The sequence below is a fragment of the Tachysurus vachellii genome, chromosome 11 (genome assembly GCF_030014155.1).
Source record: "Tachysurus vachellii isolate PV-2020 chromosome 11, HZAU_Pvac_v1, whole genome shotgun sequence".
NCBI lineage: Eukaryota > Metazoa > Chordata > Actinopteri > Siluriformes > Bagridae > Tachysurus > Tachysurus vachellii.
The window spans coordinates 9,505,434-9,525,640 of record NC_083470.1 but is presented as its reverse complement, the minus strand read 5'-3'; the positions used below and the strand labels follow the sequence as shown (position 1 = coordinate 9,525,640).

The following is a 20,207-nucleotide window of genomic DNA, read 5'->3' as shown; positions in this document are numbered from 1 at the left end:
CTTCGATCGTTTCAGGCGATCCTGGAAGGGCGCCATGTCTTAGTCCAGTCGGACAGCATGACAGTGGTGTCCTACATAAATCACCAAGGTGGCATTTCGTCCAGCCGCCTCTACATGCTGGCAAAGCGCCTCTTGGAATGGGCATTACCCAGGTTGCAATCGCTCAAGGCGACACACATACCTGGCAAGTCGAATCTGGGAGCAGACATGCTTTCGCGGAGCAACGTCCCCTCGGACGATTGGATGCTCCATCCCCAGACGGTTCTCAAAATCTGGGAGATTTTCGGGAAGGCAGAGGTCGACCTCTTCGCCTCAGAAAGCAACTCTCATTGCCCAACTTATTTTTCAAAGGACACAGATGCGCTGGCCCACGACTGGCCCAGCCTCCTTCTTTACGCTTTTCCCCCGATCGCTCTGGTCCCTCAGGTCATCAGACGAGTCAGGGAAGACAGGCACAGAGTCCTCCTGGTGGCCCCACTCTGGAGGAGCCAAGTTTGGTCCTCGGAGCTATTCAGGCTTTCCATGAAAGCCCCATGGCCGATCCCCCTGAGGCGGGACCTCCTCTCTCAGGCGAACAGGACAATCTGGCACCCGCAGCCAGAACTCTGGGCTCTGCACGTATGGTCCCTCGATGGGAGCCTCTGAGCCTCCCCAAGGACGTGCTACATGCCATTGCTCAGGCGAGGGCCCCGTCTACGAGACGCCTCTACGCCCAGAAATGGTCAGTCTTCGTTGACTGGTGCTCCGCACGGAACGAAGACCCTGTTGAGTGTGACGTATCTCCGATACTGTCATTTCTCCAAGAGCGTCTGGACAAGGGTCTCACCCCTTCCACGCTCAAGGTGTATGTAGCAGCCATCGCAGCATTTCATGCTCCTATTGCTGGCCAATCAGTGGGTCGAAACGGCCTTGTTGTGCGTTTCCTGAGAGGTGCTAGGCGGTTGAAGCCCCCACGTCCTCTCACCGCTCCCACTTGGGACCTTCACACGGTCCTTGAAGCGCTCAAAGGGCCTCCCTTTGAACCGCTGCGGTCAGCTGGCCTTCGGCCCCTAACGCTCAAAACCGCTCTGCTACTTGCTCTAGCATCAGTCAAGCGTGTTGGCGATTTGCAGGCCCTCTCGGTGAGCCCTGCATGCCTTGAGTTTGGGCCCAATGACTCAAAGGTCATTTTAAAACCCAGGCATGGCTACGTACCTAAAGTTCTCTCAACGCCATTTAGAGCGCAGGTAGTTTCTCTCTCGGCTCTGCCTCTGTTGTCAGGTGAGCAAGAGCTGAATTTACTCTGCCCAGTGAGGGCTTTGAGGGTATACACTGAGCGGTCACAGCCGTTCAGGCAATCTGACCAGCTTTTTGTCTGCTTTGGTGGCCGCACCAAGGGGTCTTCGGTCTCAAAGCAACGTATCTCGCGATGGATAGTCGACGCTATTGCTCTATGTTACTCTTCCATGGGTCTTGAGTGCCCCATAGGAGTAAGAGCCCACTCCACTAGAGGGATGGCCTCTTCATGGGCCTGGTCTGGTGGTGTCTCTATCAAGGACATCTGTGAGGCGGCCAGTTGGTCCTCGCCGTCCACTTTTGTCAGATTCTATAACCTGGACATCCCGACCTTGCACGCTCGGGTTCTTCGGTTTGATACGACGGCCTCTTCAGACTCCGTCATCATACCACCTCCGGGGAGCTTGCTCCCTCTTAGCAGTGTTGCGTCAAGGGTTCGACGGCTCCGGCCCTCTCACTTATCCTCTGTTTTTCCTTGTCACAGTCACCTCAGTAACCTCAGGCTTGTTCATTGTGGATAAATACAAACACATGTAAATGTAAGTCTAATATTAATCTTAAACATTTGCATTATATTAATCTTTGTATAATCTAAAACTTTTTTTTTATTATATTTCTTATGTTCTGTAAAGCTGCTTTGAGACAATGTTTATTGTTAAAGGCGCTATAGGAATTAAAATGAATTTGATTATATTGAACTGAATCTCTCACAATTGTTTCTCATGTTAATCCTCATTAGCACCTTTATTTAAGTTCTGGCCCCTGTGTGTTTTGTTGTCAAGCATTGTTGCTGTGTGCATGTTTTCTTTTGTGCCACAAAATCTTACAGTTCCTATTTTAATTAATTAAATTACATAATCTGCATTGCCATCTCCAATACAGATTAAAGCACTGAAGCTCTGCTGTATTGGGTTTTAAGGGCAAAGTCCCATGTGTGGGCTCTAACAGTCAGTAGTCCAACTGCATTGTGGGTCATGTAGGAAACCATTAATAAAAGTGAAAATAGATCAACATATCAATAAAATAAGTTCCAATTTAAAAACCCAAGAATCATTACAAAACGATACCACTGAAAATGATACCACTGAAAGTCACACATAAATTATAAAGCTTAATATTCAAGTCAGTCTAGGAAAATTTTCCCTTTAACCTATTACAGTTTTAATGCATCTTGGCTGATTGGACTATTACTACTGAATACCTTGATTTCTTGAATCAAATTAGTGTTGAGGAGAAACTGCAGGAGGCGAGCTCTGAAGGTTAGATTTAAATCCATCTGCTGTGGATCTATAATGTTTTCTATAGATTTTTATACCTGTTTTTCACAAGTGCCAAGGCGTCTATTTGTACCAAGCAGAAAGTACTCCTGCATTCTTCTCCTCTCCATGTCAGGTCATTAGCTCTCACTATGCCGCCACGCAGGCTTTTCCATGATGCACACACACACACACACACACACACACACACACACACACACACACACACATACACACACACACACACAGTCTAAAGTGGCTCACACTAGTTGTGAAGGAACACTAAACCGTGTGTGTAATCATTCTTTTCAGCTCTCCTCCAACAGAGACTTAATGAGCTTCTTCTTAATTAGAAAATGACCGCAGTAATTAGAGGAATATCCAGTAGTCTGAGATTAATAGTAGAGCTGAGAGGGGACATGATTTGGGATTTTTGCCAGGATATTTCTTACAAGGCATTTAACAATGAAAACAAGTAAAACACACATACATGCATAAACAGACAGAGAACTGGAAAGCACTGGAGAAAGGTTTTGTGCTATAATAAGGGCAGGATTATGAATAACATTGTGTATTTCACATTTCGTTTTAAATCCACCTTAATAATTCTCAGTGAAGTTTCAGCGAAACACTGTGTCTGAGCAATCACTCAACCTACAGTGCTGGATGTGTGCAGTGGTGGGAGAAATACATAAAATTTCTCAACTGAGTATAAGTAGTAAAACAATAAATCTAAGACACCACTTAATTTTACAGTACAGTAACTACCTATTATTTGGTCGATAAATGCATAGTTATTAAGTTGTAAGTCCTGTAAATACAATTCTAATCTGGAAATTCAAGTATGTAGTAACTTAAGGGGAATATTGGTTAGCATATTTGCCACACACCTTTAGGATTGAGGGTTCGATTTCCACCTCCCTTCTGTATGGATATAGTTTGCAGGTTCTCCCAATTTTTCAGGAAATAGTAAGTATTTCTACAAACCTCTACAAATACTGTACATGCATTGTAGGCTGTCTGGCATCTCTAAATTGTCTGGGTTGGTATGAGAGAAATAAAACACTTTGAAACACTAGAAATGTGACACATATGATAAATGTGCAACCAATCCATATTTATGAATTTTTATGAACTTTCCATGCTGGAGGGAAGTGGTGGCTCATGTGGTTAAGGCTTTGGGTTGTTGATTGGAGGATCAGCATTCAAGCCCCACCACTGCAGAGCTGCCACTGTTTGGCCCTTGAGCAAGGCCCTTAACTCTCTCTGCTCCAAGTGTGCTGTATCAAGGCTGTGCTCTGAACCCAACCACGAAAGTTGGGATATGTAAAGAAAGAATTTTTCTGTATATGTGACAATAATAAAGGCTTCTTCTTCTGGAGTATGTGTCAAGTAGGTGAGTGTTTTAGTGCGTGTTTAAATATGTGTGTGTGTGTGTGTGTGTGTGTGTGTTTTATAGGATATATGCAACATCAGTTCTTCAAATAAATTCAGTTCAATTCTCTGAACATGACTTGATTTAACATTATTTAAGTCTGAAGCATGAGATATTCCTTCTGTCCAGAATCACTCAGTGATTTTACACATGCTTCTCTTAACAATAAGGTGTCATTTAAATATAATGAAGTCAAGAGCATGATTCCTTGAATACAAATACTCAATCTATGTCTCTTTGTGATCAGTGGATAGCTGTCTGTGAAAAGATCACGCTAGGCATCTGACTGGCTATACTAAAGGTCACAAAGAGATTGACTGGCTGAGGGATGAGGTCATGACCACGTGGAGGTCAGGTCTAGGAAATAAAGATTAGTGTGACAAGAGAAACGTCTCTCCAATGACACACATCAGTAACTCAATATACCTGATGATATTGTTACCTTGGTGCCTCCTACAGCATTGCTTCAGTAAGCTCTATACATCAGATGTCTCTTTTCAGGTCCTGTGTAATAAAGTGCACCTGTTGACTTCATGAATGTACTTACCATATTTACATCTTAACATATTTAATATCATTTCACAAGTGCACCATTTAATTAATTTGTTAATAGTTGGCTTTTTTTTATTTCAATTAACCCACATACTGTAAGTATAGAGCTGATGAATAAACTCATTGTGATACTGTTTAGCACGCATAAAGCTAGCTTAGTCACTGTTCAGTTAAATTCATTTTAGTTTCAAGAATTGTCGCAAAGCAGCTTTACAGAAATATATAAATTCAGCATATAAATTTTAATGTCACTTGTGCTCAATCTTTATATCAAATATTTATATCGAGTTTGACATTAAGAATAATCCTTAGGAATTCACCTCGATTCCTTCATAAGGCCTACTTAAAATAAAAACGCAGATATTATCCAAGCTTTTCTCATGTTATTCGTTGTTTTCCTCAGGCTTTGATGTGTCAGTAATAAGCATGCTGGCCTTTTCACAAAATAATCTTTGTGTGCATTCTGAAATGAACACCGTTCAATCAGGAATATCGCATCCACAACGAGGCAGATGCTGCTGATGTGTGAATCCTAGCCCAAGGCAGTGTCTAGATTTTCTACGTCTATCTCCACAGTAGTGACAGTAAATAAATGTGGAAGAAAGATAATCTGGAGTGATAATACAGTACGGATGTCTACAATAGTCACTGACTTGGCTCGAGGACTTTGAAACATATTTGTGACTTGACTTGGTCTGCACGACAGATTGGAGATTTTATTTTGATTTGCAAGTATGTGACTGGGGACACAGTGGCTTAGTGATTAGCATGTTCGCCTCACACCTCCAGGGTTGGGGGTTCGAATCCCGACTCCGCCTTGTATGTGTGGAGTTTGCATGTTCTCCCTGTGCCTCGGGGGTTTCCTCCGGGTACTCCGGTTTCCTCCCCCGGTCCAAAGACATGCATGGTAGGTTGACTGGCATCTCTGGAAAATTGTCCGTAGTGTGTGAGTGAATGAGTGTGTGTGTGTGCCCTGCGATGGGTTGGCACTCCGTCCAGGGTGTATCCTGCCTTGATGCCCGATGGCGCCTGAGATAGGCACAGGCTCCCCGTGACCCGAGGTAGTTCGGATAAGCGGTAGAAGATGAATAAATGAATGAAAGTATGTGACTTGATTTGCAAGTATGTTTCTAAGACATAGGTCATATTTTTATCTGTGTAAATCCTTTTTTTAATCTTAATAAATTGTTAGCTGAGATCACAAAGGTTAAGTTCAACTGCTTGGTCCAAGGTGACCAGGCAACATTTTCAACTGTCCAGTTTCAGGTGACCTGTGCCCACTGTTACCCCAAATTCCTGTCATTGGCTGGCAGGGATGGAAACAGATGTGTTCTTCTGCTGTTGTAGCACTTCCACTTCAATTGGAATGCTTTTCAGATCTACACGGTTGTAATGAGTAGTTATTTACTGTCACCTTAAACCAATTTGCCATTCTCCTCTAGCCTCTTCCATCAACAAGACAATTCATGCTACAAGCCTGTAGAAGCGCCTCTCACTTGATATTATATATTTTGCACCATTCTGTGTAAACACTAAAGATAGCTGGACATAAAAGTCCTAACAGAACTGCAGTTTCTGAAAAACTCAAACCAGTCCATCTGGTACTATGTATAATATTTTATGGGAACATTAACTGAAGTTCTTGACTTGAATCTGCATAATTGTGTGCATTGTTCTGCTTCCACATGATTGGCTGATATGATAATTGCATGAATGAACAGGTGCACAGATGTAGGTCTTAATTATAATGTATAATTTAGCTCAGTCTGAGTCAGAGGAGTGATCAGCATTGCTTTGTGTAAATATGTGTCATGAGTTGCTTAACTTTTTTGCTGTCACTTCCTGATTTGGTTCATGCTCCAGCTCACATATATGCACAGATACACACATATACAGTATATATATAAACATACATATATGTATACACATACATACATACATACATACATACATACATACATACATACATACATACATATATAAAAAGATGTCTGAGACCACACTGATTAATTAATTTTAGGTAATTAGTTAACTAGAAATAGAGTCTTTTACCAATGCTTGTTTTCCTTGTAGCTTGTTTTATTTTTTGTAAGTTTTTGAAGAATTTCTTTGAACGTATTTTGCATAGCATGGATTGTCCTGGTTTCACCTGTGCAACCTGTCCAAGGCTGTCGCCAGAATTTATGATCTGTGAAACAGTCATTCACCCATATTTATCTTAATTAAAATATAGCTGTAAAATGATGTGATTCTAACTTTCTTTTCCAAGATCATCACATCACTAGCAGTAGAAGTAGGCCCATACATAACCACATGCCCTCCCGCTGCTCTGTCTATGGTGTGATCTTTTGTCTCAGTTGAGAATTTCTCCCTTGCTACTATCGCGGTGATATCTCGAGATTTGTCTCCACACTTGTTGTTGTTGGTCGAAGTAGTGTTTGACAATGATGAATCTTTAAACCACGTTCTTATATCCGTGGCTTTGCTGTACAAAACCGCCCGAATTTGATTTTAAGATTGCACGCAATGCGTAGCTGCCATGCAAAGGAATAAATTACATAATGTTATAACTATACTGTATACTTAATTATATGATTTATATTATTTATATCTATACATATGCTACACACAAACTGCATATTGTAATTTTAATAAATAGAACTACCGGTACCTCTAACACAAAAATATAAATATTGAAAGATCTGCTGCGGGAGACAGGACTACACAAGGTTTTGCATGCTGTTTTGGGATGTTTTTTAATCATTTTTATATAATTATGTTTAGTTATGTTTTGCGTAATAATTGAATATGAATTGAATATTTTCATGTTTCTGAAGATAATGTTTTATGTATTTCTGGATAAGTGTCACCATTGTAAAGATAACTGTTCCTGTGAGCTAACTACTGCAATGGGTGCACTTTGAGTATATTCAACATCTCAACCCTTACGCAACAAAAATATATTTCTCAATATATTACGTGACAATATATTTCATGCGTCTCCATATATTGTGAAACTTACATAGTAATATATCATATGATATATTATATAATAATATATTATATATTGCAATATATGGGAAAATACTGCAATTATTGCCGTTTCCATATATTGAAAAAATACATCAATATATTATCTAATATATTGTTATGTATATTGAAATATGTACCACATTATATGAAATTATATATTGGAAGAGCCATTGTATATATGTAAATATATATGTGATAATATACCTCAATGTACAAAATAATAAAATCAGATTTATATGCGAACATATTTCTTAACTATATTGATTTATATTACTTAATATATTATCTATATATATATTGTGTACTATATTGTGTAAGATATTACTCAATATATTACTCAATATATATATTTATATATATATATATATATATATATAATATATTATGTAATATAAATCAATATATTATGTCTTAAATATATTGATTTATATTACATAATATATTATATATATACTTATCATATTATATACTGTACTGTATACATGGTAAATATGAAATAATCTAATGTACAATGTCTGTCATATTTTATAAATATAAATATAATAGATTGAATAAGACATCAATATAGTTCACAGTAACTGAATGAGGTTTATTTAAAAAAAGCAGCTGAAGGGACAGTGACCTGAGAACAAACAGAATGAAAGGCATGTCACCAAGGCAATAAAATCTTTTTTTTTCTTTTTTTAAACATGTTGCCATCTATTGGATCACATAAAAATATCATGTGATCCAATAGATGGCAACAACAACAACTATAAATGAACAAAAATACTTAAAAGAATTATTAAAACATTTCCTAAAGGACAACTGTTCTTCATTGTAATAAAATAAATCAGTCTTCAGTGCAACAAAAACAGAACAATCCCTCAGTGGAAAAAACATGACAATCCTTTAGTTCAGTGTTATGGATCCCGCATAGTAACATACTGTATCAAGACCCACTCTGATAGTCCTTCAGTTGTCCATGGACTTTTTCTTCTCCTGGTGTCTTAACTCACAGATCTTTTTGTTTATGGCCGTTCGTATGTCTGGAATCTTCGCCCCTGGGTGTTGCTGAACAACTGCATCTGTAAAAGAAAAGAAAATAAGAAAGACATCCATATTGTTGATTGTTGCAAAAGATGAGGTGGATCCTAATACCTAATATTTTTCTTATATGCCTAGTCCTCAGTCTTCAGTGGGTTACCTGTAAATAGTTCAGTCTGAAATCAGAATTGGCTTCTCTTTGCTGTAGCGAAGCGTATGCCTGTGGGAGGTGAATTGGTGCTGGGATTTTAAAGCTGCTACAGGGGATCTATTTTAATGCTAAAAAATGTTTGTTGTATTCTGACTAGATAGAGAAATCGCTTTAGATCTAAAAGAATATCAAAGCTGTTAAAGCTTTGCATTTGTCCATCTGTTTCGCTATTAGTTGTGTACATTTCAATCCTAAAGTGTTTGTTACCCTTTACCATTTACAATAACTTTGCAAAATATATTAATCCATTAAAAATAAATTCTTATTGTCTTACTGAGTAAAGCTGTAAGCTTCTTGGGGTCCAGAGGCTGGCGTCTCTCTGCAGATGGATCGACCTTGTTGACCCCTCCCGTCAGGTTGGACTTCAGTAGGACATCAATGCTGAACAGGCCCAACAGGAGGGTGCGGGCCATTGCTTTCGCTGTAGGTTGTGCTTTTGCAGTCTCCCAACAATGGGCAGACACTCTGGTGGAGTCATCATTCCCTAGTGGCACCTAATTAATTGTAAGAAGGAAAGACAAACCAGAATAAAAACAAAGAAAATCACCACAGAATGTTTTTAATTGACCATTCCAAAAATGTACTTACTGATGTTGGTTTGGGAGGTGTGGGTTGAGGAGGTGATGGTAGAGCAACACTGGCCTCATATTCGGTTTCATCTCCATTGCTTGAGCTCTCTGTGATCTTGTCCGAAATGAGGGTCCTCACAGCTGCTAAGAGTGATGGAATTTCTGGAACATATGGCCCATCGAATTTACCACAACAGGACTCCAAACAAGTTGTAAATACATAACATGTAAAAAACAAAATACACCTCTGCTCATTTTTTGGTGTCTCAAAGTGTAGCAAAATGTGTTGGTAAGGGCTTCTGAAAGCATTACAGCGTTTCTGCCAGACCAATTTTGCCTCAGTGGCGCTACAGTGTTTAGCCCTAGGCTAATTTTTTCCTACAGGAAACCCTATACTACATCAGTAGATATCCCCTACAAATGTAGTCACAGATACATCTCTAACAATAACACCAAAAATAAGGAGACGTGATTTATTCAATCTGAAAGAATCACTATTTTAATCTACAAGAGATAGTTGCCTTTGACTGCCATTTTGCACAGCCTGGTGTTCTCCTTATGTAAAGCCTTGACTTGGGTCTCAAGATCTTTACTGGCTGCAGACGATCCTACACTCTGCTGGTCCTGCAGTCTTTTATTCTCTTCCCTGAGGGCCCTGATCTCCTCCTCAAGTGCCTCTAAAGAAGTCCCCACTGGGCTGAGGTTAGGTTCTTCTTGGCGAAGAACCTCTAATTCAGACTGTCTTGCAGCTATGAGTCTGTAGTTTTTCTAATGGGTAAAAATGATAAAATCAATTATGTATGAAACAATACACACAAGTTAGGAAAATTAAACCAAAACCTGGTTAAAATGAATCACTAAGTTTAATAGGTTCCATGGTTAGACTCTGTTTAAATTCATAGCTGTAGTACTATAGTTCCTTTTTTTTTTTTTTTTTTTAGTTGCCAGGAACGTTCTTGTACAACCCAGCAGCGCTAACAAATACAGACACACAAACACCTACGGGCAATTTAGAGTCACCAATTAAGCTAACATGCATGCAAACTTTCGCCTGTGGGATGAAGCCAGAGTACCCAGAGAGAATAGCAAACTCCACACAGAAAGGCCGCAGCCAGCCAGCGGGTTTGAACCCAGAACCCTCCCAGCAAGCAATAGCCGTCATTTCACCGTCTAGGTTAACTATAGACCCAATATAGTCCGGCAATGATTAACACATCTAGGCAAAATAACCTTGAATTTGGTTACATGTCGCTTCTGCCAAAATAACTTGCGAGATGATTCCATCATGCACATAAAGTCAACAGTGATTACAAGGTGTTTTCATTTGGTCTATTAAATTTTCACTGACAGCCCAAATTTTGCCTTGTTTTAGCCTAGAAGTCTGGGATGTGTTTGGACGGCTATTAGATGTCTTTTAAAGGCAAAATTGCTTGCTGGGCTCTTGCTGTGAGGCGACAGTGCTAACAAACCCTATTACCTTTTTTGCAACTTGTTCTACCTCCTGTGTGTCAAGGTAAAGTTTGTTGGGTACCCTCTTTCTCTTCTTGCTTTTTGGTAGGTCCTCTTGCAAGAGTTTCTGCTCAGCAGTCTTAAGTGTAGACTCATTTTCTGTTAGTAAGAAATAGTAGCAAGACAGAATTTAATGCCTAGAAACAAAACTATTTGGCTTATGTTATCAAATACTGTATTTTACTGTCAAATTTTGTGCTGTTTTTACAGTTTTTTGTATTGTTTTCCCCCTGCTTTTTTATAAATTTAATCTGTTCATTTTAACAATTTAAATTTTGCTGCCATACACAGCCGCTAAACTGATTTTCACTATACAATGTTATTGGCTGACAATGTTGACAGTTAAGCATTCTTATTAACCCAAATCTTAGCTGACAATCTTCAATTTAGGACTTTTAAAGTAAGTGTTTAACTCTTCTGCAGACCTCATCTAGGAGCGCTGATTAGGAGCACTGGGTCAAGTTGACCTTGTCTGTTTTGACAAGCTTATAAAAAATTAAGTATATATGATAGCCTTTTTTTTTCACCTTTTTTGTCTAACTTGTTTACAACATATTAACATATATTTTGCAAATTTTTTTGTAATATTTGGTATAATAAACCTCATTAATATACAAAAATGCCTCATTTTCTAGTAAAAAAAACTTCCTTTACACCACTTATGCTTTTTATTATATTTAATTTATAAACAATAAACCTCATGAAATTATGCCATGGTTTTGAGTAAAATAAGCAGAAATTATTAAATATTATTTTGGATAACCACTGGCTGGTGTATGTCAAGCATCCCCAGGTCAAAGCTGACTGATGCAACTAAATTCATAAATAAGAGAGAGGAAACAAATATGATTTGAATATGAAAACACAACGTGTGTGTGTATATCATCATTTCGGTAGATCATATTTTGTCCTCTGCTAGGCAAAGGCATATCAAAAGTGAGAAATATTTACAAATGTGTAGCTATTTTTTCTGGAGACCTAATGAAATGCAATAGCCAATTAGTGTGTGTGTGAAATGTTTACAAATGTGAAGCTTTTGTTTTGTCTGGAGGCCAACTAAGCTAGCTAAAATTAAGCTAGCTAAAAGTTCAAAAGAAGCGTGACTCGATCGTGACGGCCGTTAGCTAGCTCGTCACTGTCCCGAAGCTAATAGCCTACAACGAACGTTACTTAGCCAATAATGCAAAAACCTCAACAGGATAATTGCTATCAATAATGTTGCATGAATAACCAAGTAAAAAAATATATAAAAAAGCACTGTACTTGCCTGCCAGCTGCAAAATGTGTGCTGTTTCAACCGTCCACCCATTAGTAGGCCTCTTGCCACCGATGCAGCGGCACTCGATAAGATACTCCTTTTTAGAGTTTTCAGGATCGAAGTCTACGATCCAATTTACGGGGACTATACTGAGAGCATCTTTATCCTTCCCCTTTGACCAGCTCACTAGCGCAAACTTCATCTTTTTTTTTCTTTTCTCCTCTCACCGCTGAGGCACGTGCGCACAGACTCAGAGTAGCTGTTGCTTGTGTCCCGTGCTGCCGGCACGATCGGTTCTGCGCATGCGCAATATGTGCGCGCGCGCGGTACAAAGGTGCGCAAGCGTTTGATCGTGCAGTCATAAACAGGTTTATCATCTGCGCATGACGGATCGTGCAAGCAAAGTGGTACCGACGGGTTCCGTTCCAGAAGAAGAGAGGCATGGACGGAAGGAGAAGAAAATACACTGCCCCTGGTTCAGAATATATGATTCCATCAAGAACAAGGAGATACTGGAAAAGGAGGTTTGTGTTTTACTCCAGCCCAATTAAGTTATTAAACAGTTGTTCTGTATTTACATGTCAAAGTCTCTGAAATGATTCAAGCTGAGTTTCAGTATGCCGCAAAATAAAATAACGAAATTATAGTTTTTAAGTTATTTAAAATAAGGACATTTTTTCATTCTTATCTTAGGAAACTGATTGAGGCCATCAACATGCATCAGTCAAACCAGGAAGTGGTGAGTCATGAACATCATCTATTGTGTGTATTTTGTAGACATTAGACAGTATGCTGCACTAAATGGCCACATTTTATAACCAGTTAATTGAAATGTAATCCTTCTTGATTACTATCTGTTAAGAAACTTGAGTAAATAAGTAGTCCTGGGTCAGACCAAATGTTGAGTGGGCTAATTGGAAAGCCCTCCATTTGAGGCATTTGGTGGAAAAATCTTATCTTGCCATCCACTTTCAGCAGTCAGCATTGGACACTTATCGCCCTCCCTTTTTTAAGAGTTCCTTGAAGTACATTTTTTGCTAGGATTTATTAAATATTGATATATGAAATACAGCCTAATTATAATGCATATCAAACATACACCAGCAGAGAATATATATATATATATTCAAGTCAGAGAACATTAACCCAATTGCAATTGCTATTCTTACACAACAGAACCAGGATTCCTCTGACCACGACTCTGACAGTGGCTCAGAAGACGCACATGATGGTGGTGGGATTACTGTAAGTAATCTACTAATATCTACTACTACTAATTTACTATTTTCTGTGTTTGACTATTTCACTGAACGCACTTCTTCTAAGACTTAATCCTTCCACAGCAGAACCTGGATCAGGATTCCTCTGACAACAGATCTGAAAATGCATGTGATGTTGATGACAATAAAGTAAGTAATTTTAACAGTGCAATGATCTCACATCTGATTTCCGTGTCTTCAAACTTTGCTTTCCTAGCCTTTTTTAAAATTAACCTAAGCCTTATTTTTACTCTGTATACAACAATGCCACATCTTTAATATTTTGGTCAAATTTTAATTTTGTGCAAAATTCCTAGTGTTTATGCTTGTCAACTATGCCTTGGACTTACTGTATTTTCCCATTACAGAGCCTGCACGCAGACCCTGAATCCAATGAACTACCACCAAATTTGAGCCAAAAAACAGAGTCATCAATCTTCAGTTTTGAGGACAGTGTTGATTTTGGTGTGTTTGAACCACTATGGCAGTCTTTTACTGACTCTGAATCCATTGGCAGTGGAGAAGAATTTCCCATGGAAGACAACACTGACAAGTCAGTAAATGAAGAATTACATTTGAGTGTAGGCATTAATGAAATATTTCCTCCAGTAAATGATGAGCCACTTTACACAGGCTCACAACTAACCAAAGCTCAGAGTTTTTTACTTATCCTTTCATATGCTTTGAGACACTCACTTACTGGTGTGGCCCTGTCTGATCTTTTAGATTTGATTAATATCCACTGTCCAGAAAATGTTTTAACTTCAAAGCATCTGTTCTTAAAAGAGCTTAAACCAATACAAGGTCACCTAGAATGTCACATATACTGTCCCAACTGTGAATATTACATCGGCGACCAAGTCACTGAAGGGCAGTGTTCTGTATGTAACTCTACGTGGGATAGAAACAGCTCACTGAAGAATGGAAATTTCTTCCTATACTTACCCATCCAAACACAACTGGAACATCTTCTTCAAAGAGAAGATATTGCATCTTGTCTTAAGTCTGGAAATGGCACATGTAATTCAGACGATTATGATGACATATGTTGTGGTAAAATGTATCATAATCTGAACAAAGGTGGCGGCCCACTAGATAGTCCTCATGCATTCTCCTTAACATTAAATTGTGATGGAGTTCCAGTATTCAAATCATCCCAGTATGGAATTTGGCCATTACAAGGGATGGTAAACGAGCTTCCTTTTCATGTCCGTAAAGAGAATGTTTTACTTTTTGGCCTATGGTTTGGTACTAAAAAGCCAAATGTTAATATATTTTTAAAACCATTCACAAAAGAGTGTCAGTCTTTGTCAACTGTTGGCTTCAAGTTACACAGCAACAACATTGTGAATCATTGTAGAGTGATAGCAGCTGTTATGATGTGTGATTCAGTTGCCAGGCCCATTCTGCAAAACATGACTCAATTTAATGGTCATTATGGGTGCAGCCTCTGCCTACATCCTGGTGAACAAGTTCCAAAGGGAAATGGAACTGTTAGGGTTTATCCATACAAAGAAGTTCCAAAAAGGGATCATGCTTCAACCCTAAATGATGCAAGGGAGGCTGTGCGTACCACACAATCTGTGAGGGGCATTAAAGGGCCCACATGTCTTGTCAACATCCCACACTTTGACCTCATATCTGGAATGCCTCCTGACCATATGCATAATGTACATCTTGGAGTTGTTCGGCAAATGACAAGTATGTGGCTGGATAGTGAACACCATGAGGAGCCATACTATATTGGTAATCGTGTTCCTGAGCTTGACAAACAACTCTTGAGAATTAAACCACCTTGCAATATCACAAGAGTGCCCCGCTCTTTTCAGCAAAGAAAGTTTTGGAAAGCCAGTGAATGGCAGAACTGGTTACTTTTTTATAGCATCTTTGTGCTAAAGGGAATACTACCCCATGCATTTTACCAGCACTGGTTAATCCTTGTCACCTTCATGTTCTTGCTATGTAAGGACACTGTCACATCAGAGGGGTTAAAAAGATGTGAAAAACTAGTTGTTGAGTTTGTCAAACAGTTTGAAACACTGTATGGAAAGGAAAATGTGTCATTTAACGTACATTTATGTCTTCATTTGCCGGACTCTGTGAGAAATTGGGGACCTTTGTGGGCACATTCAGGATATATTTTTGAGTCTTTTAATGGGGAGATACTAAAGATGTTTCATGGCACCCAGTGTGTTCCCTTACAAATAATGAAACAATTCACATATAGACAAGTGTTGCCTCTTTTGAAAAACAATGCACTGAGAAATGCTGTGCCTAGATGTATACAGCTGTATAACAACTTGACTGGTGAAAAAAAGCTGAAACAGTTTGAAAGAGTAGCAGATCAAGTTGTGACCCTTGGTTTACACTATGTTCGAAAACTTACTAACGAAGAGATACTGGCTATGAGAGAGAAACTTTCAGTCACCACGGATACAACTGTGAAAATATTCAGTAGAACTTTCGTCAGAGGAGAACTGTATTACTCAGAGCAGTTCACTAGAGTAATGAAAAGGAACAGCTTCACTGTTTTGTTGGATAATGGACACATAATCACTGTGTATTATTACATTGTGGTAGAGAGACTTGATGACAGGAAATGTTTTGCTGTTGGAAGACAGTATGACAAATCACACAGTTCAGTGCTAAATTTAGAAAATGTAGTTGGCTTGAAAAGAGTGTTACAGGGCAGGAAAAAGGTTTTTGATGTGATGCTATTCAACAGGAAATGTATGTTAGTTGATCTGCCACATTATGCCAACCTTTATGCATGTATACCTCCACGTTGCAGTGTGGAGGACTGAAATGTCATGTTGTTGATGAAATGTCATGTGGAGGAATAAAATGTTGAGGATGAAATGTCATGTGGGGGAATAAAAAGTGGACTCAAAAGAAATGTAATTGCTGCTGTTAATGATAATTTAATTTATAATACTCTCATCTCCATTTTACAATATATGCATCAATACATAGCCATATATGGTCCATCCATATGGCTATATAATGTAAAATATAATGAATGTCATGCAAAATTTGATTTGGACTATTGTTAATCAACCTCTCTGTAAACCTATGCATGAATTTGCTTAACCTAGCTTACTTTGTTTCAATAAACATACATGCAATAATGTAATACAGTTTTGTTTGTATATCAATGTATTTTAATATATGAATCAATATATAGCAATAGGTTTTCCGTCCATATATTGCTATATATTTTCAAATATATGAGGAAGTTTCTGATACATTGAAATATATTTTCTAATGTATTGCAATATAAATTCTAGTATATTGCAATATATTTTTGTTTCGTAAGGGAAAATAGTAGTTAAAAGAACAGAATAGTAGTTAAAATTTTCTCCAGGATCATGGTGCTACATAAAACAAAGACAGAGCTAAGGACTTAAGTAAGTTAATCCTAGCCACATAAAGTGCATCTGTGCAACCTGGTGCAAACAGTGCAGGACAAAAGACTGTGCAAACAAACAATACAAAACACTATAAGACAATATACTTTACAAAAGTCAATTCACAAAAGCAGCACCAACCAGTGTACATACTGTACATTATACTCTACAGTACATGTGAAAAAATTAGGAATGAATACTTAATATACAGTAATAGCAGATGTTATATAAAGTAATGTAATGAGTTGTGCAAGACAGCAGTTGACTGAATGTGAAAGACAGCATGTGTAAAGAGCAAAAACAGCATGTAGACAGTTTGATATGGGTTGTGCTGTAGACATGGATGTACTGTATATTGGAAGAGCATGTATTTGGTTTCACCTGTGTTAAGTAAACCTGGCACACTTACTGTACACCCAATTTAACACTGTGCCTATCAGATATCATTTACCTTTTATAAATCTTTCTCTTCAACCTTTTTCAGTGATCCTAAAACTATACATATTTGATTTTGGATTTTAACATGTTAAAATTGGAAATAGATCCCACTGGTGCTATGATATAGTTTCTATCTATAATAAACTGTGTTGGTTGAGCACGATTTGTCATGAGGGGATGATGCCTAGTTTTGTGACTCAATGCAGGTAGGTGGAATTTCATACAAACTCGGAGGTCAGCTAGGAAAAAGTTAATGATGTGCAGTAGAATAACCACAAATTCCTTCTTCTACAAAACAAACATGCATCTTTGAAAGGACAAGTATACATATTTGAGTTGAGTATTCTGAGTTGAGTTGATACTTTAATTGCACATATTGGTATATGGAACTTAGATACTACTTGGGAAAGTACAGTGTGTACCAGAAACAGAGGTGTGTATCACTTACACATGACTCTGATCTTCAAATGAAGTCTTTTAGAAAAAGTGTCAAAATGTTTGTGGGAATCATCATATGCAACAGGCCTGGTGGCTAGTTTAAACCCGTTAGAGTTCTCTTTTATACAGTATGTATCGTCAAAGGAGAATAGAATAGAATAGAATAGAATAGAATAGAATAGAATAGAATGAAATGGAAATCTAAAGTTCAAGCTTCGAAGTTTTTCCCCATCATTATTCACCAGAGGGCATTTGCCATAATGCAACATATTTAAAGTCTCACATTTTTTAAGCCTCTTCAGAGGTTGAGGTTAAAATAAGAGAAATGAGAGAGGTCAAACCTCCCCTTTGATATCAGACTCTCTGCTCATCAGGATCACGCTTGCTCAAAGGAAGAGAAATCCTGTAGAGAAGCGGAGAGGATGATGAAAGAGAATATTCATCAACTCCTAGCTCTCTGGAATATTACAGTGATATTGAGAGACCATGCTGAACTCCACACTATTAAGTACCACCTCAGTGCTACAGCATGCAGTAAGAATTTACTTGACAGCACATTGCTTTTTAATTAAATCTGATAACGTGATCAACACTTTGAATTATTGATTTGGAAGCCAGTTGCTGAAACAGTGCCAGTCTTTGATGGTCCTGACTACAGTATAGTAGGAAACTACAATATGTGTGGCACCAGATTACATTCTGTTTCTTCAAAGCTTTGATCTGTTTCCAAGTTTTATTAATACAGCACTAAGGTAACTCATCAAAATAACTGTTTACACGATGGCGTTTTATGTTTTTTGTGTTGTGTAGATATTCAAATAAGTATAAGCATCATCATGATGAGCAAATATTAATTCATTTTAACGAAAGTGTTTTCTTTTTTACATATTGCATGACTGTTTCATTAGAAATGCATTACTGCACTGCATGACTGTAGGACTGTTTGACTTAGTTTACATCACTAAACAATTTTCTCTGCTCATTAACTCAAACTATATTACAGTGTTTAATTAAGCTAATTAAATCTCAGTGGCTGCTCTAGAGAGTGTAGTGGGAGTAATGTGAAGCATGACAAAGAGAGAGACCGAGAGAGAAAGAAGGAAGGAGAAGGATGTGTATAATTCCCATAATTAATCAGAAGTCTTAACCTAAAGTAATATAATGACACAAAATGGTGGCATAAGAAAGTTGCTTCTTTTATGCTCATGTGCATACATACATGCATATATTGGTGCATTAAACACACACACACACACACACACACACACACACACACGTACGCCTCACAATCATTGTGACCTTCAATTGTAGCCAATTTATTCTATGACTTAATAAAACTACATATAACCCTAACTAACACATTCTGGCCTTTTTAACTAATACAATACTTTGTGGGGACTATTATTCCGTCCAAGATTTAAGTTTAAATCTTTAGTGGCAAAGTATATTCCTCAGTGCATGCACACACACACACGCACACACACACACACACACGGACACACACATGGACACACACCCACACACACCGAGTTTATACAGTGAAATGTCTGGAGGATGGTCAAAGTTGATTAACATTTCCAACTGCAGTTCAACTGTTCCAAAATGAGCAGATATTATTCTTGTCTTTGTGGAGACAAATAGTCTCAACAAGATTTTAAAAATGTTAAAGCTTAGTAAAACACACAAAGTAGTTACAGTATAAATTCTGGTGGAAATTGGTGAGATGCTCCAGCTGTGTTAATCTAGTGGAGTTCCTGCTTTAGGTGAAGTAATAGTGTTGTAACAGTGCTCTCAATAATGGCCTTATTTGACCCACATCGCAACAATACAGAGACAAACACTTCTGGGAATAATGAGAGAAACAGAATGAAGGGAAGACAGAAGCTCCCCTCAGGTTGCAGCAACAGAACAAAGAGTTCATTATTCCCTCAGCAGAGTGTACCGTACAGCACGCTCTACCATGCACACAAAGTGATTAGGAAGCACAATCTCAGAACAACCAGCTCAGCAAGCAAGTCCACTGAATAAGAAAAGGAGGCCACCATCTCTTCCTTTCTTCCTCTCTGAAGACTGACATAGTGGGCTTAGCAAGAAAAAAAATGTGTGTGTGTGTGTGTGTTTGTGTGTGTGTGTGTGTGTGATTAAATTACAAGATGCAGGGGACTTACAACTGTCAGACTTTCTCAACTGGATGAAACATTGAACAGTGCATCCAGTTTGGAAGACATGACACAACTGAAAAAAAAAAATCAAATTTTAATCCATTTCTTTCTATTAGACATCGTGCTGTTTTTGATCGGACCTCGGCTATGAAAGCAGTGACGTCCACTTACGATGACTCTTGATGTCATCATCATAATCTTATAGATGACATGGATGATAGCAAAGTATACGGTCATGTTAACCAACAATGTACAAGAAGTCCTGATGTCTGCCATGATGGAGTTAAAGAAACCCTGACTTTGAAGACTCCTTATTTAACAGTAATGTTAAACAGAAGGTTTCTCAGTAACAACAAATAGATGGGTTTTTTTTCCTGGT

The 20,207-nt window shown here is 38.2% G+C and overlaps 2 protein-coding genes across 3 annotated transcripts; one reads left to right on the top strand and one right to left on the bottom strand.

Annotated features, from left to right (window-relative positions):
- Positions 1 to 8,165: 8,165 nt before the first annotated feature.
- On the bottom strand, positions 8,166 to 12,490 carry LOC132854192 (uncharacterized). Its single transcript, XM_060882450.1, has 6 exons — positions 12,134 to 12,490; positions 10,835 to 10,965; positions 9,879 to 10,125; positions 9,377 to 9,519; positions 9,063 to 9,282; positions 8,166 to 8,618 (listed from the first exon to the last, which is right to left on the bottom strand). Exons 1-6 carry the CDS (start codon positions 12,324 to 12,326, stop codon positions 8,506 to 8,508), a joined length of 1,047 nt encoding a protein of 348 aa, XP_060738433.1. The 5' UTR covers positions 12,327 to 12,490; the 3' UTR covers positions 8,166 to 8,505.
- Positions 11,777 to 16,461, top strand: LOC132854191 (uncharacterized). 2 transcript variants are annotated; one of them, XM_060882449.1, is made up of 5 exons: positions 11,777 to 12,648; positions 12,818 to 12,863; positions 13,301 to 13,369; positions 13,471 to 13,533; positions 13,752 to 16,461. In XM_060882449.1, exons 1-5 carry the CDS (start codon positions 12,566 to 12,568, stop codon positions 16,185 to 16,187), a joined length of 2,697 nt encoding a protein of 898 aa, XP_060738432.1. In that variant the 5' UTR covers positions 11,777 to 12,565; the 3' UTR covers positions 16,188 to 16,461. The 2 variants fall into 2 exon arrangements, with proteins under 2 accessions (XP_060738432.1, XP_060738431.1); XM_060882448.1 differs by having other exon boundaries at positions 13,468 to 13,533.
- Positions 16,462 to 20,207: the final 3,746 nt, after the last annotated feature.